Source organism: Mus caroli, chromosome 13 (assembly GCF_900094665.2).
Source record: "Mus caroli chromosome 13, CAROLI_EIJ_v1.1, whole genome shotgun sequence".
In the NCBI taxonomy this organism is placed as follows: Eukaryota; Metazoa; Chordata; class Mammalia; order Rodentia; family Muridae; genus Mus; species Mus caroli.
In genome coordinates, this window is record NC_034582.1 from 49,516,368 (window position 1) to 49,528,790 (window position 12,423).

At 44.5% G+C, this 12,423-nt stretch overlaps 1 protein-coding gene across 4 annotated transcripts in view; it reads left to right on the forward strand.

The window, feature by feature from the left end:
- Positions 1–12,423, forward strand: part of Sfxn1 (sideroflexin 1) — a 36,733-nt gene that overhangs the window by 14,798 nt on the left and 9,512 nt on the right. For all 4 annotated transcript variants that reach the window (XM_021180473.2, XM_021180472.2, XM_021180471.2 and 1 more), the window contains exons 3-8: positions 2,871–3,041; positions 5,199–5,297; positions 6,331–6,406; positions 6,936–7,021; positions 7,797–7,924; positions 9,940–9,989. In XM_021180473.2, coding sequence (XP_021036132.1) covers positions 2,871–3,041; positions 5,199–5,297; positions 6,331–6,406; positions 6,936–7,021; positions 7,797–7,924; positions 9,940–9,989 — 610 coding nt within the window. The remainder of the gene's footprint in view (positions 1–2,870; positions 3,042–5,198; positions 5,298–6,330; positions 6,407–6,935; positions 7,022–7,796; positions 7,925–9,939; positions 9,990–12,423) is intronic.

The following is a 12,423-nucleotide window of genomic DNA, read 5'->3' on the forward strand; positions in this document are numbered from 1 at the left end:
AGATTTGAGATGCACCCCATCCCTGAGAGAGCCACGCAGGATTTTAAGAGGATGCTACCCATGCAGGGACAGTCTGTCCTCCATATTCACCAATTTCCCTGGCCTTGTCAGGGAAACCAGTTCTGGTAGAAACCTCTAGAAAAAAGTCTTCCATCGATATTCGACATGGGCAGACTTTTCTTGTGACTATTCCATGAGCAATACAGTCTAACTGTACAGGGCATTTTTATTTCTTGAGGTGTGACAGGTAATCTAGAGATGATACCAATGTATAAGAGAGAATGCAGACATGATGCTACCTGCCTGAGTCTCAGTGACTCAGAAGGCTGAGGCAGGAGACTCACCTAGCCAGTGTGTAAGATAAGCTTGAGCAATGTTGTAAGATCTCATCTCAAAAATAAATGAGGAACATTTGGAATGAAATACAAATAAACAAATATCAAGCATTCTATAGACAGTACCCTAATCTCAGAATTTGTATGCTTAGGGACAGCTAATTCAGCAGTAGACTTATTTTTCTATAAAAGACCGGATAAGGAATATTTTAGGGACTGGAGAGGGGCTAACATTTAAGACTTAGCACTCCTGATCTTGCAGAGGACTTGGGTTCAGCTCTCAACACCCATGTGGCAGTTCACAGCTGCCTGTATGTCCACTTTTAGGGGATCTGATGCCTTCTTCTGGGTCCAAAGACCCAGGCACGTATGTAGTACACATACATGCCTGCTATTATACACATAAAATGTTTTGAAAGAATAAGTACTTCAGGCTTTGTATACCTCAAGGAGTCTCAGTCACATAATAATTTTGTTAACTTTTTATAATCCTTTTAAAATGTAAGACCCCTGTGATCCAAGGGGCATCCAGGCATGGACACTACTTGGCTGACTTCTGCTCTAGGGAAAAGCCAATCAGATACAGGGAATCGGACCATCAGGGGTGCCGCACCTGAACATTCCAGGAATAGCGCACCTCAGGCTAGGCAGTTAGAAAGGGACCAGTAAAGAGTAAGTCTGCAGTATGTCAAGAGAGGAAGGAAGGAAGGGGTTAAAAGGAACACAGCAAGAGCCTAGGAACTAAACCTGATGTGCCTTACATGCCTGCTGATAGAAACCAGCCAACTAGTAGTAAGACTAAGCAACGATACATTCCTACCCAAGAGCAAAAGGCGAAAGGTGTAGGTAGCTTTTGCTGCCACAGCCTGCAGCTCGGGTCCTGGAATCCTGAATGAGGCAGAGAGGGAAGGAAGAAAAGACAGACACACGCATACAGGAAAGCTGGCATCCAGTGGAGCTGTGCGCTGTGTTGGAGGGCACTTACTAGGCAACCCGGAACCTCAGGTGTTTATTAGGTGGAGCACAGAGGAGGGCCTAGCTAGTCTGGGTAGGAGGGCTCTGTGGATTAGCAGGCTGGGGCTGCAAATGTCCTGGGGAAGGAAGCTGCAGCTGCTAATCTTTGCACACTGATCACTCATACTTAGACTCACCCTTGGCCATCTCCCCTGAGCCTGGCCCATATGGGGATCTGACTTTGTCAGTTTCTCATGATCTGAGGCCTGGCCTTTGTTGTAGACATTCTCCCAGGGGAATTCCTCCACCTCCTACAAACTCAGACTCACGTGCAAAGGATAAAAGTCATAGGAACATTTAATATTTTACATGGCTGTTGCATTAGCAAGATTTCCTCATTTCTAAATAATCTTGGATGTGGGTAGAATTCTATTATGAAAGCTTATTCCTACATCTTTTCTAAGTGGAAAAGGTAGGACAGTTAAAATCCCAACATTAGGAGAGTGATTTTTTTTAAAGCTCTCTTTTTTTAAAAAAGTAATCTGTAGTGTTTAGAGGATGGGTCTGAGTCACAGAAGGGTCACACTCCCTCTGAAGATTCTCAGGGAGGGTCCCCCTTGTCTCTGGGAATTGCCAGCACCCCTTGGCTTGTAGATATGTGATTGTACTGTCTTCTCTGCTTGTACACAGACACTATTCCTTAGATTTATGACCTCTTATCCAATAGCATTTTCCTTTGGCTAATTGCATCTATAGAACCATATGCTCTTTGATGTGGACATCAACTTGGGAGTTAACCCAGTGTAGATGGTTTGGAAGAATGTTATGTAAACAGGTGGAGAAGTATTTACAGACTATTATTGAATAAAGACCCTGGTTAGTGAGCATCTGGTTTGGTATCATATCTTAAACACCTTGAAAGACTGTATATGCCCAAATGTTGCCAATGGCAAACAGTATATACGCTCTGGGCAATTTCATAGCTCCACTAAATTTGAATATTTTCTAAATGTCTGACAATGAGCATTTCATTGATGATAAAATATGACAAATTGTGCACCAAGCCCTTTATTTGCACCAAAGGGTCCCTAACCTGTTCACCAACTACAGGTTTGAAATAAAGCAATAGCGAGCGTTGAGAGCCATCATGTTGGTCTGACAGCTAAAAATGGTTCAGAGTCTGCCAAATTCAGATGGCACTTTTAACATGTCATTTAAAACAATGAATATCTTCAAGTTGAACACTGCTTGGTAGACATGTTACTTTCTGTTATTTTCCAAGTTATGGATAATTGAGGTGAGTGGGTTTGAGGAGTTTGCTGTAGTTGTTTTTTTGTTCTTATGCTCTAGGCTGCGAGCGTGGGTCAGGGATAGCATGCATGCTAAGTATGTGTGAGGCGTTGGGTTCAGTCCCTAGTACCCAGAACATAGAAGTATTTTAAAAAACAATAATTACAGCCCATGCTCTAACAGGCCTGCCAGGTCCCGTAGGCATAGTAAAATCGAGCAAACCATGTAGTTCATGGTCTGCGATGCCCGAAAGGAGCAGCAGTTGCTGGACCGGTTGTTGTCATCTTCTAGGCAAGGAATCGTTCCTGCCGGCCTCACGGAAAATGAGCTATGGAGAGCGAAGTACGCGTATGACTCGGCCTTCCATCCTGACACCGGTGAAAAGATGACTCTGATAGGAAGAATGTCAGCTCAGGTCCCGATGAACATGACCATCACGGGCTGCATGATGACCTTCTACCGGTACGTTACAGCAGGGTGCGCGTCGCGGGTTAGTCAGTGCGCTATTGCGGTCGTTCAAAGAATATTTTAATATGAGTTCTACCGAAATAAAATGCCACACTGATTATGTTAACAAGAAGGATGAATTCATCCCTATGGTATGTCAGAGTATGTTGTACCACATAAATACAGTCAGTAAAAAAAAAAAAAAAAAATGAAAGAGGATATAGGTCAGGCGAGATGGCGCTTCGAGTAAAAGAGCTTGTCACCAAGCCTGAACACATGGTTCGACTCCCGGGAACCACTTAGTGGATGGAACAAGCCAAATTGTTATTCATTCTCTGACTCCACGTGTGTACATGCACACATGCATACAAAATAAATAAAAATTCAAATTAAAAACTTTAAAATAAAATAGAACCTATGACAGCTGGAAATACGGTGGAGGTGGATAGAGAGGTTCAGCCCTGGAGCTACAGCTCTTGGGAGACTAAGACAGGGTTTTGAGTGTGAGAACAGCCTGGTAATACAGCTAGCAACTGTCTCAAACAACAACAACAACAAAAGTAACTACTAAGATAAGATGAGGCATCATTTCATCTTCACTTCTTCTCTAAGTGAATGGTACCATTCTCTTCAGCAGCCTTTAGCATGATGTATATAAATGAACACCTGTTTTATCTAGCCACGGAGGCTCAGACCTGGAATCCCAGCACACAGGAGACTCAGGCACTCAGAGGCCATGAGTTTGACTTTGTTCCTGGCAAACAAGATAAGATTAAATAATTATGATAATAATAAATAACACAATTCCTTTTATTTAAATGCATGTTTTGCCTCAAATGATGCAAAATCAGGAACCAGAGAAGTGGCTCCGTGGCTAAGAGCTTTCACTGGCTGCTCTTGCAGAGAACCCTAGCTCAGTTCCTAGCACTGCATGTCAGCTCACAACTGTCTGTAATTTCAGTTTCAAGAGACCATCACCTTCTAGCAGGCACTGTACATACACGGTGCACACACATACATGCAGGCAAAAACACTCATAACACCTAAGATTAGAAATAAAGCTTTTTAAAAAAGATATTAAATAATACCTTTGTTTAAAAGGAAGGTGACATTTCCCCTAAGTCTGAAGGTCTTAAGAAAATGAGATAGGCTGGGCAATGGTGGCGCACACCTTTAATCCCAGCATTTGGGAAGCAGAGGCAGGTGGATTTCTGAGTTCGGGGCAGCCTGGTCTACAGAGTGAGTTCCAGGACAGCCAGGGCTACACAGAGAAACCCTGTCTCGGAAAACCAAAAAAAAAGAAAGAAAGAAAGAAAGAAAAGTTAAAAAAAAATGAGATAGGAAAAAAAGAGTCTAGAAACAAATTCTGCTTTCTCTCTGTAGATGCAGAAGTGTTTAGGCACAGTGATAGACAATGATACAGCATCCTCGTGCATTAAACCGGTAAGCAGAGCCAAGCCTGCTTTGCTTGCAAATAGTTTTGTTTTACCCAAGAGAAGAAATCTTCCATTTATTATCTACTCTGTACCAGGTTTTGCATAAAATTTATTTATTTATTTATTTATTTATAATTTATTTAATTTGTGATAGGTGTCCTATATAATCTTTTTGTCAACTCAACACAAGCTAACATCATTTGGGAAAGGAGACTTTCAAGTAAGAAAAATCTTACCATAAAACTGACCTGTAGGCAAGTCTGTTAGGCATTCTCTTGATTAATAATTGATATGGGAGAGACCAGCTCACAGTGGGTAATGCCACCCCTGCGCTGGGAAACAGACTGAGAAAGCCATGAGAACAAGCCAGAAAGCAGCACTCCTCCATGGTCTCTCCATCAACTCCTGCCCCCAGGTCCCTGCCTTAAGTTTCTGCCCTGACTTCCTTCAGTGATGGACTATAACGTGCAAGTATAAGCTGAGCAAACCCTTTCCTCCCCAAGTGGCTTTTAGTCATGATGTTCACCACAGCAATTGAAACCCAAAGACAGGAGCCTTGTGAGCTTGATGGTAAGGAAACAGAGTGTCAAGGTAGACCTGTGGCCCTACATCTGTAGCCCAGGCTATCTCCCTGCATTGTGCCTTTCCTTGCTGATAGTTGATGGTTAACATCTCTTTAAGAAATAAGGGATGCTCACTGGTGCTAGTGGTATGTGACAACTCTGCTGTGTTTTAGGACCACACCGGCTGTGCTCTTCTGGCAGTGGATAAACCAGTCCTTCAATGCCGTGGTCAACTACACCAACAGAAGCGGTGACGCTCCCCTCACTGTGAAGTAAGGCTATGGGGCTGACCTGTCCTCCATGAGCCCCTGCTCCTTGTGTAGCAATGCACTTATACACACTGCTTGCTCATGCAATGTCTCTCCTCCTCTCTCTCTCGAACTGTCTGCTGTTGCCTGCCTCCTCTGACGTCGATTGTGCCATTCGTTGTGTAGTGCTGTGTAATGCTGTGTGGCTTATACCCCAAGCTCAGGACCCTGCAGAATGCCAACTGGCAGCCCTCAGCCCTGCCTCTGTTAAATAATTCCCTCTGGGCTACATGAGTCAAAGCCCCCTGCCTCAAAACAAAATGAAGGGACTTTGTAGTTGTGTGACCTTTCTAGATGCTTTGCTTTAAAAAGCGCCTCATTTCTGGACTTATGAATTTGTCTCCTGTCTAAGAAGATTGCAGGGGAGTGGAGGGGGGGACAAACTGAGATTGAATAAATAAAACTATAGATATCACTTGCACTATATTTGAAAGAGAAATCGTTTTCCTGTTTTATTTTTGAAAATTGCCTTTGACTCTTAATACTTTGATATCATCAAACGAAGCAAGGGACACGGAAACCTGCCACCCAGTGGGGTTTCTCACAATGAGCAGAATGGGTCAGGCTCAGCTGCACATTAGAGATAAGCTTGGACTCTTTTTATACAGTGAGGTAACGTTGTAAGAATGGCAGAGCTGCCCTTGGCTTTCTGTGCGTCCCTTAATATTTTGAGTAACAATTTTGATTTGTGCAAATGTGCCTCAGACACTGCCCAGAGGCTCTCCTGTGTCCATGGCTTTCCACACCCTCTCAGCCCTGCTCCTTCCTCACTTTCCATGCGCCTCAGCTGCATGTCTGCTTGTTGGGGTTGTAGCCCAGTTTTAGGGATGTGTTTGCTTTGTCTTTGGATGCTCACACTGACGGAGTGAGCCCAGATTTTGCTCTGCAGACTCTTGGTTTCTTATCGTTCATTTCTGTCTCCCCAGTTTCTTCCGGTCATAGTTCATGATCCCCCCAATGTATACCTGTCATTTACCAGTGTCTTTTTTCTTTCCAGTGAGCTGGGAACGGCTTATGTTTCTGCAACCACTGGCGCTGTGGCAACGGCCCTTGGACTCAATGCCTTAACCAAGGTACTTTAGCTTTGTTTCCATGGTAAAGTGTCTCAACCTGTCCTCACCTGTCACTCTGGGTGCCTCTGTCGTGTCTCAAGATTTCTAGTCACTTGGCTTGTTTGTAGCCATCTTCAACCGCATATTTTAATTGTATCTTCTAGTGGCTCAAGGAAGGGTTGTAATTAGAAGCATCATCCAAGACTGGTGTGTTCCCAGCTCTGAGGATTAACTATCAAATGCCTTTTCTAAAAAGCCCTTCTGAGACTGGAATGGGAGTCGGGGGATGTGCCTTGAAGAGGTAGAGCTACTATCTCAAATCAAAGTCTGTGTGCTTTCAGCACCTGAACTAAGCTATCAAAGTGTCTGAGATGGATAGATTGTCTCTGTATGTCCTTGCCAGAGATACAGAAATACTTCTAAGAGTTTGAGGGCCTCTTAGCCTGGCTCTATCCAGCCAGGACTGCGGTGTTTTTAGGAGGATATAAGCATTTCCATTCAACCACCCAGGAAAGTTAAGACGGCACTTCTGGAATTATCTTTCCTACAGCGTGTCTCGCCACTGATAGGACGTTTTGTTCCCTTCGCTGCTGTAGCTGCTGCTAACTGCATTAACATCCCTCTGATGAGACAAAGGTAAGATGAAATATGTGCACTGGGCAAGACAATAGAGTTTAGAAAGGACGTGAATTCTGAGCTCTGCTTTGAAATACTCTGGAATGGCTGGCCCGTTGGGTTCTCACTTACTGAAGTGGGCCAAAGCAGAGATGTGTCTCTAGCCTACACCCTCTGCAAAGAGAGAATTCTGTATGATCGAGACCAGAGAGAAAAACCAAGCGTTCCTTGAGTTTTCCTTGGAATTTTCTTATGCAGTTTAAGGTGATTTCAGTCTCTTAGAATGGATAGGAATAAAAGGAGAAAAAAAGAGTGTGCATTGTGGATAGATAACAAAAACCAAAGCAATAACAGGAGTTGGGCTCCCATCGTTAGGATCCGAAGCTAATGAATATCCAACAGGGCTGTGTTGCAGTGACTTCACTGCTTGAGTTCACTCAAAAACAGTATGTACTGTATCTATTTCTGATTTAGAAAGTTGTTCAAATCTGTACAGGAACATAGAAATCAACCTCACCCTTGAGCTGGCATATCCACCCCTCAAATCCTATCATTATTGAAAGGTACATCCTTGAGGGTTGAGGGGGGTACTTGTGTTATTTTCCCTTCCTGTCTATCACGGGAGGCTTGAACCTGTTCGTGGTATTTAAAAATAGGCTTATCAGTGCCAAAAAATGACACTTGAGTGGGAAACTGGGTGAAGGAGGCACTTGATCTCTCTCAACAGAGTCCTCCTTCGGGATGCTCCCCGAAGGCATCTGTGAATCCCTGTGTGTGTGTGTGTTCCACCCTTCAGGGAGCTCAAGGTTGGTATTCCTGTCACTGATGAAAATGGCACTCGTTTGGGAGAATCGACCAACGCAGCAAAGCAAGCCATCACGCAGGTGGTCATTTCCAGGATCCTTATGGCAGCCCCGGGCATGGGTGAGTGAGCTTGGTGGTCCTGCCTTGTAGTTCATTCCAAGCTTTTATGTGTCGGTAAACGGAACAGCAAACACAATTCCCCTTTGTGAAAATGACTAGCCAGGAATGACTAAATAAAATACACTCTACAAATGCTTGGGGCTTTCAAAAGTGTCCCAGATATTGGATTTGTTTGGGTTTTGGAACATTTACACATATATAACCAGCTTTCTTGAGGATAAGGCCCAAAGTTAAATTTGAAGTTTATTGATGATCCACACACATCTTATATGTGTGGCCTACGCGTACAATAATAATTTCATGCAATGTTGCTAATGGTTTCAAAATATTATAGGTGTGTGTCCCAACTGATGTGTTGTGTGACTTGAGAGTGGCTGAGGACATCATTTGGTTCTCAACAAGTTTCTGATTTGGGAAGATTTCAGAGCGGAGAGCTAAGGAAGGAGGATGGTAGGGATAGAAGAAGCAAGGCCGGCAGGCGAGGGACCGGGAAGACATGGTGAATCAGAGGTCCAGCGGGCATCAGCGGGGAGGCAGGAGCTTGTCAAGTGTGTGGCAAAGTCAGGTGCAGCTGGAGGAGAGAGAGGGCTTTATGAAGCCTCAAAGACTGGAGTCAGCTCCTGGGGCCAACCCTGGGGTTAGGTACTGGGACATTCCAAGCTCTGAGCAGTGGAGGACCATGCCCAGTTTTGAACATGGTAATTATGTGAATGTGGGTGCTGTGTGAGACTGGGTTAAAGGGGTGATGCAGGGGTGAGTGGAGACTGTTCGGGAGGCTGTCTCAGCACCACAGGAAGCAAGTCATGGTCACGCTGAGGACAGCTTTTAGAAAATGTGTGCCTGACCGCTAGTCTGGTAGCTATATGGTGTGGGGTCAGCATGCAGTGAGCAAACATCTGGGTCATAGTAAGACCCTTTGAGGGGCTGGAGAGATGGCTCAGTGGGTAAGAGCACCCGACTGCTCTTCCAAAGGTCCGAAGTTCAAATCCCAGCAACCACATGGTGGCTCACAACCACCAGTAATGAGATCTGATGCCCTCTTCTGGTGCGTCTGAAGACAGCTACAGTGTACTTACATATAATAAATAAATAAAATAAATCTTAAAAAAAAAAAAAAGACCCTTTGAGAATGTCCAGTCTACCCAGTGGGCTGCTCAGAGGGGCTAGAGAAGGTACTCAGACACTGAGAATCACATGGCCTGGGAGTGACAGCATTCTCTGCAGGAAAAACAAAGGAAGAGAGAGAGAGCCAGGAGTTAATGTGCCTGTACTTCGTCACCTAACCTCGGCTATTAGGAGACGCTCTTGCATGATGCGTGACTGTCAGCTGCTGCCTGGCTTGCATGCTGATTTGTTTGACTGTTGTCACGTGATACACTGAGCTGGCTAGTTTGAATGAGCAACAGAAGTTGAAGAGAAGTATAGGAAGTAAAACTGAGGAATTTTTGCACTTGACCCTGTGTGTCTGCAGCTCAGCATCCAAAGAGCCAACCAACCTTCCAAAAGGAAAAGACTTGTGCATTGAACACACTCAGGCTTTCTTGTTATCCCTCAATGATACAATGTAACTATTTGCACATCATTTATGTTATACTATGTGTTGCAAGTCACCTAGAGATGACCGCAGCTGTGAAGGCGGAATATCCACACACTGTGTACCTATAAGGAGTCCCGGAGCCAGTCCCCTGTAGATACTGAGAGACAAGCAATGCTGCATTTCAGCTAACTAGGGGAGATCACCTTTGTCTAACTGTACAGAAGAACCCCTCTGTACTCTAGCAGGATGCCAGTGTGGTCTGTGAAGGTATCTAGGAAACTACAGTCCCACAACATACAGAGACTCTAATCCAATCAGTAAACCTAAATTTAATCATCTAAAGATTGCTCCAGGAGATTCCATTCTGCCAATGTAAAACTAGCCTAAAAGGGACCCAGCTTTCTATCGGATAGTTGCGGGAAAGTCAGCTGAAAACAGGCAGTAAGTGCAGATTTAAGTGGCTCTGTCTTTATTACAGCAATCCCTCCGTTTATCATGAACACCTTGGAGAAGAAAGCCTTTTTAAAGGTAAGGCAAGTTCTTCTGTTTTTTTATGAGCCCTTTTCTTTCTTTTCTTTTCTCTTCTATGTTTCTTTGTTTGTTTGTTTGTTTGTCTGTCTGTCTGTTTTGTTTTGTTTTGTTTTGTTTTGTTTTTGAGACAGGGTTTCTCTACATAGTCCTGGCTGTCCTAGAACTCACTATGTAGACCCTGCTAACTTTGCGGGGTCTACATAGAGATTTACCTACAACTGCCTCCCAAGCGCTGGGATTAAAGTTGTGTTGCCATCCCAGCTGGCAGTGAGTGCCTGTGCTTCCTTCCTGGGCCAAGACAGATTACCTTATCTTTCCATGATGTGGCTGGCGAGAAATGAAGCCAGGCTTGGGCTGGAGCAGCCTCAGCAAGACTGAGGCTGTGACAAGTTTATTTAGTGCAACCAGACTTTGCATACCTTTGATCAGAAACAGAATACAGTGAAAACTGCCAGGATTGATACAGTTGTAGTTCCAGGATGCAATGGTGTTTGCAAGCGATAGAGAGTACACAAGATTAATGTCTAAACTGTCCTGTCCAGCTTCCATGCTTCCTTGACTTCTAAGGGAACAAAGAAACACAACGCTTCACTACCTGAAGGCACACAGTGCCCCAGGAGCCTCAGACTCTAACCTGAAAATATACAGTGCATGCCTCTCAAGGCAGCTAGGCCAGACCAACTTTGTGATTTCCTACAAGTGTCTCTTAGAAAGTTACAAAGTTGCTTCCAAGTGACAGTTTGAAGGTCAGTTTCCCTTGAAAAGTTACAAAGTTGCTTCTGAGACGGTCTCTCTAAGCTGCTGGGGTGAGGCTGGCCATCCCATCATCTGCTGCATGCCTAACTGGATAAAACTGGGATGATGGCAGGGGCTTTGGAATTTGGGAAGTTACACTGGAAATGGAAAGCAAGCTCTGGAGAGCTAGCTTCATGGATCATTGAATTTAGTATTCCTCTTTGGTGGTCATCTCTAAAAGTTTATTAATCTGCTGACTGTTTGCCCTGACGGCCTGGAAATCTCACACAAGGAAGTGCCCACTGCTGTGCGTCTTCTCTATCTATGCCCTCCAGAGTGTGTTTTAGAGGTTCAAGGATTAGCCCAGTTGGGATGGCTCTTGCGTATGATGCTGTGTGCAGAGACATACTCAGCAGCAGAGGTCCTGGCCCTCTCTGGAGCTCTCTTGGGATGAATCATTTGAGTCTTAAAAGCAGAACTGTGAAAACAAGGGAGAGCCATGCCTAAAAGTTCAGAAAAGGGATGCTGCCTCAGACCAGTTGCTTCTGGATAAGATCATTATGTGTATTCGTAAGTGCATTTACTCCATTTGGGCACCGAGGGAAAGGAAGTCCATGTGATGGCTGGATGCTTCATAAACACTTTCTCTGTGTAAGCCAAGAACACACGCTGGGAAGAGACAGCGTGAGCACCTCACAGGGTCCCTGTAAGGAAAAGGAACTCTCAGCCCTGTTCTTAGAACCTCTGGGGACGTGGAGAATTAAAACCCCCAAGCTATACTCTCTGAAACATCAAGGCTCTGTCACTCTAACCTGGCAATATGCAGTAGTGTCAGAGTCACTGGATACTGACAAAATGTCTCTTCACTCCTGGAGCATTGTCAGAGGGAATCCTCCTGCTTCTCCGAAAAGCCGTACCTGGGAGGCTGCTGGCGGCCTTAGCCTCAAGTTAACAAAAAGGCTAAAGCAGTAGCTCATACTTGAGCAGCGCGCCTGTCAGTGGATCCCTTAGGTCTCAGTTACCCACAGTCCAGGAAAACTAAATGGGAAATTCCACGAACCAGCAATGTGTCTAAATGCGTTTTAAATTGTGAACCTTTCTGAATGGTCCTCTGCATCCTGTCTAGAGTGTAAATCGGCCTTTTGTGCAGGTTGTCCACGCTGTTCACGTTATCTGCCTGTTAAGCACTCAGCAGCCGCCTCTCTGTTCATGTCAGCTACCATGGTTTCATAGTGCTTGTTTCTGAGTATCCCTTAATTATTCAGTAATGGCTCCAAAAGGCAGGTAGTGATCCTGGCAGTTTCATGATACTATTTTGTAATAATTCTTAGTCTTAGAACTAATAATTGTGTGATTAGCTACTGCCAATATTGTTATTATTAGCTCAGTAGCTCTGATTTATGTTAAATGTGGTCATAGGAGACTGTCTAAATGGAAACATGCTACATCCCAGGGTTGGCACTATCCAAGGTTCCAGGCAACCCCTTGTGGGCTTGGGTAAGGGGAGTTGGCATATAGAACAAAATGCCATTGAGTCCTCTCTTGACATTTAACCTACTTCAGTAAATTATTTTGAGGATACATGAAAAGAATTTACTAAGCCGGGCGTGGTGGCGCACGCCTTTAATCCCAGCACTCAGGAGGCAGAGGCAGGCGGATTTCTGAGTTCGAGGCCAGCCTGGTCTACAAAGTGAGT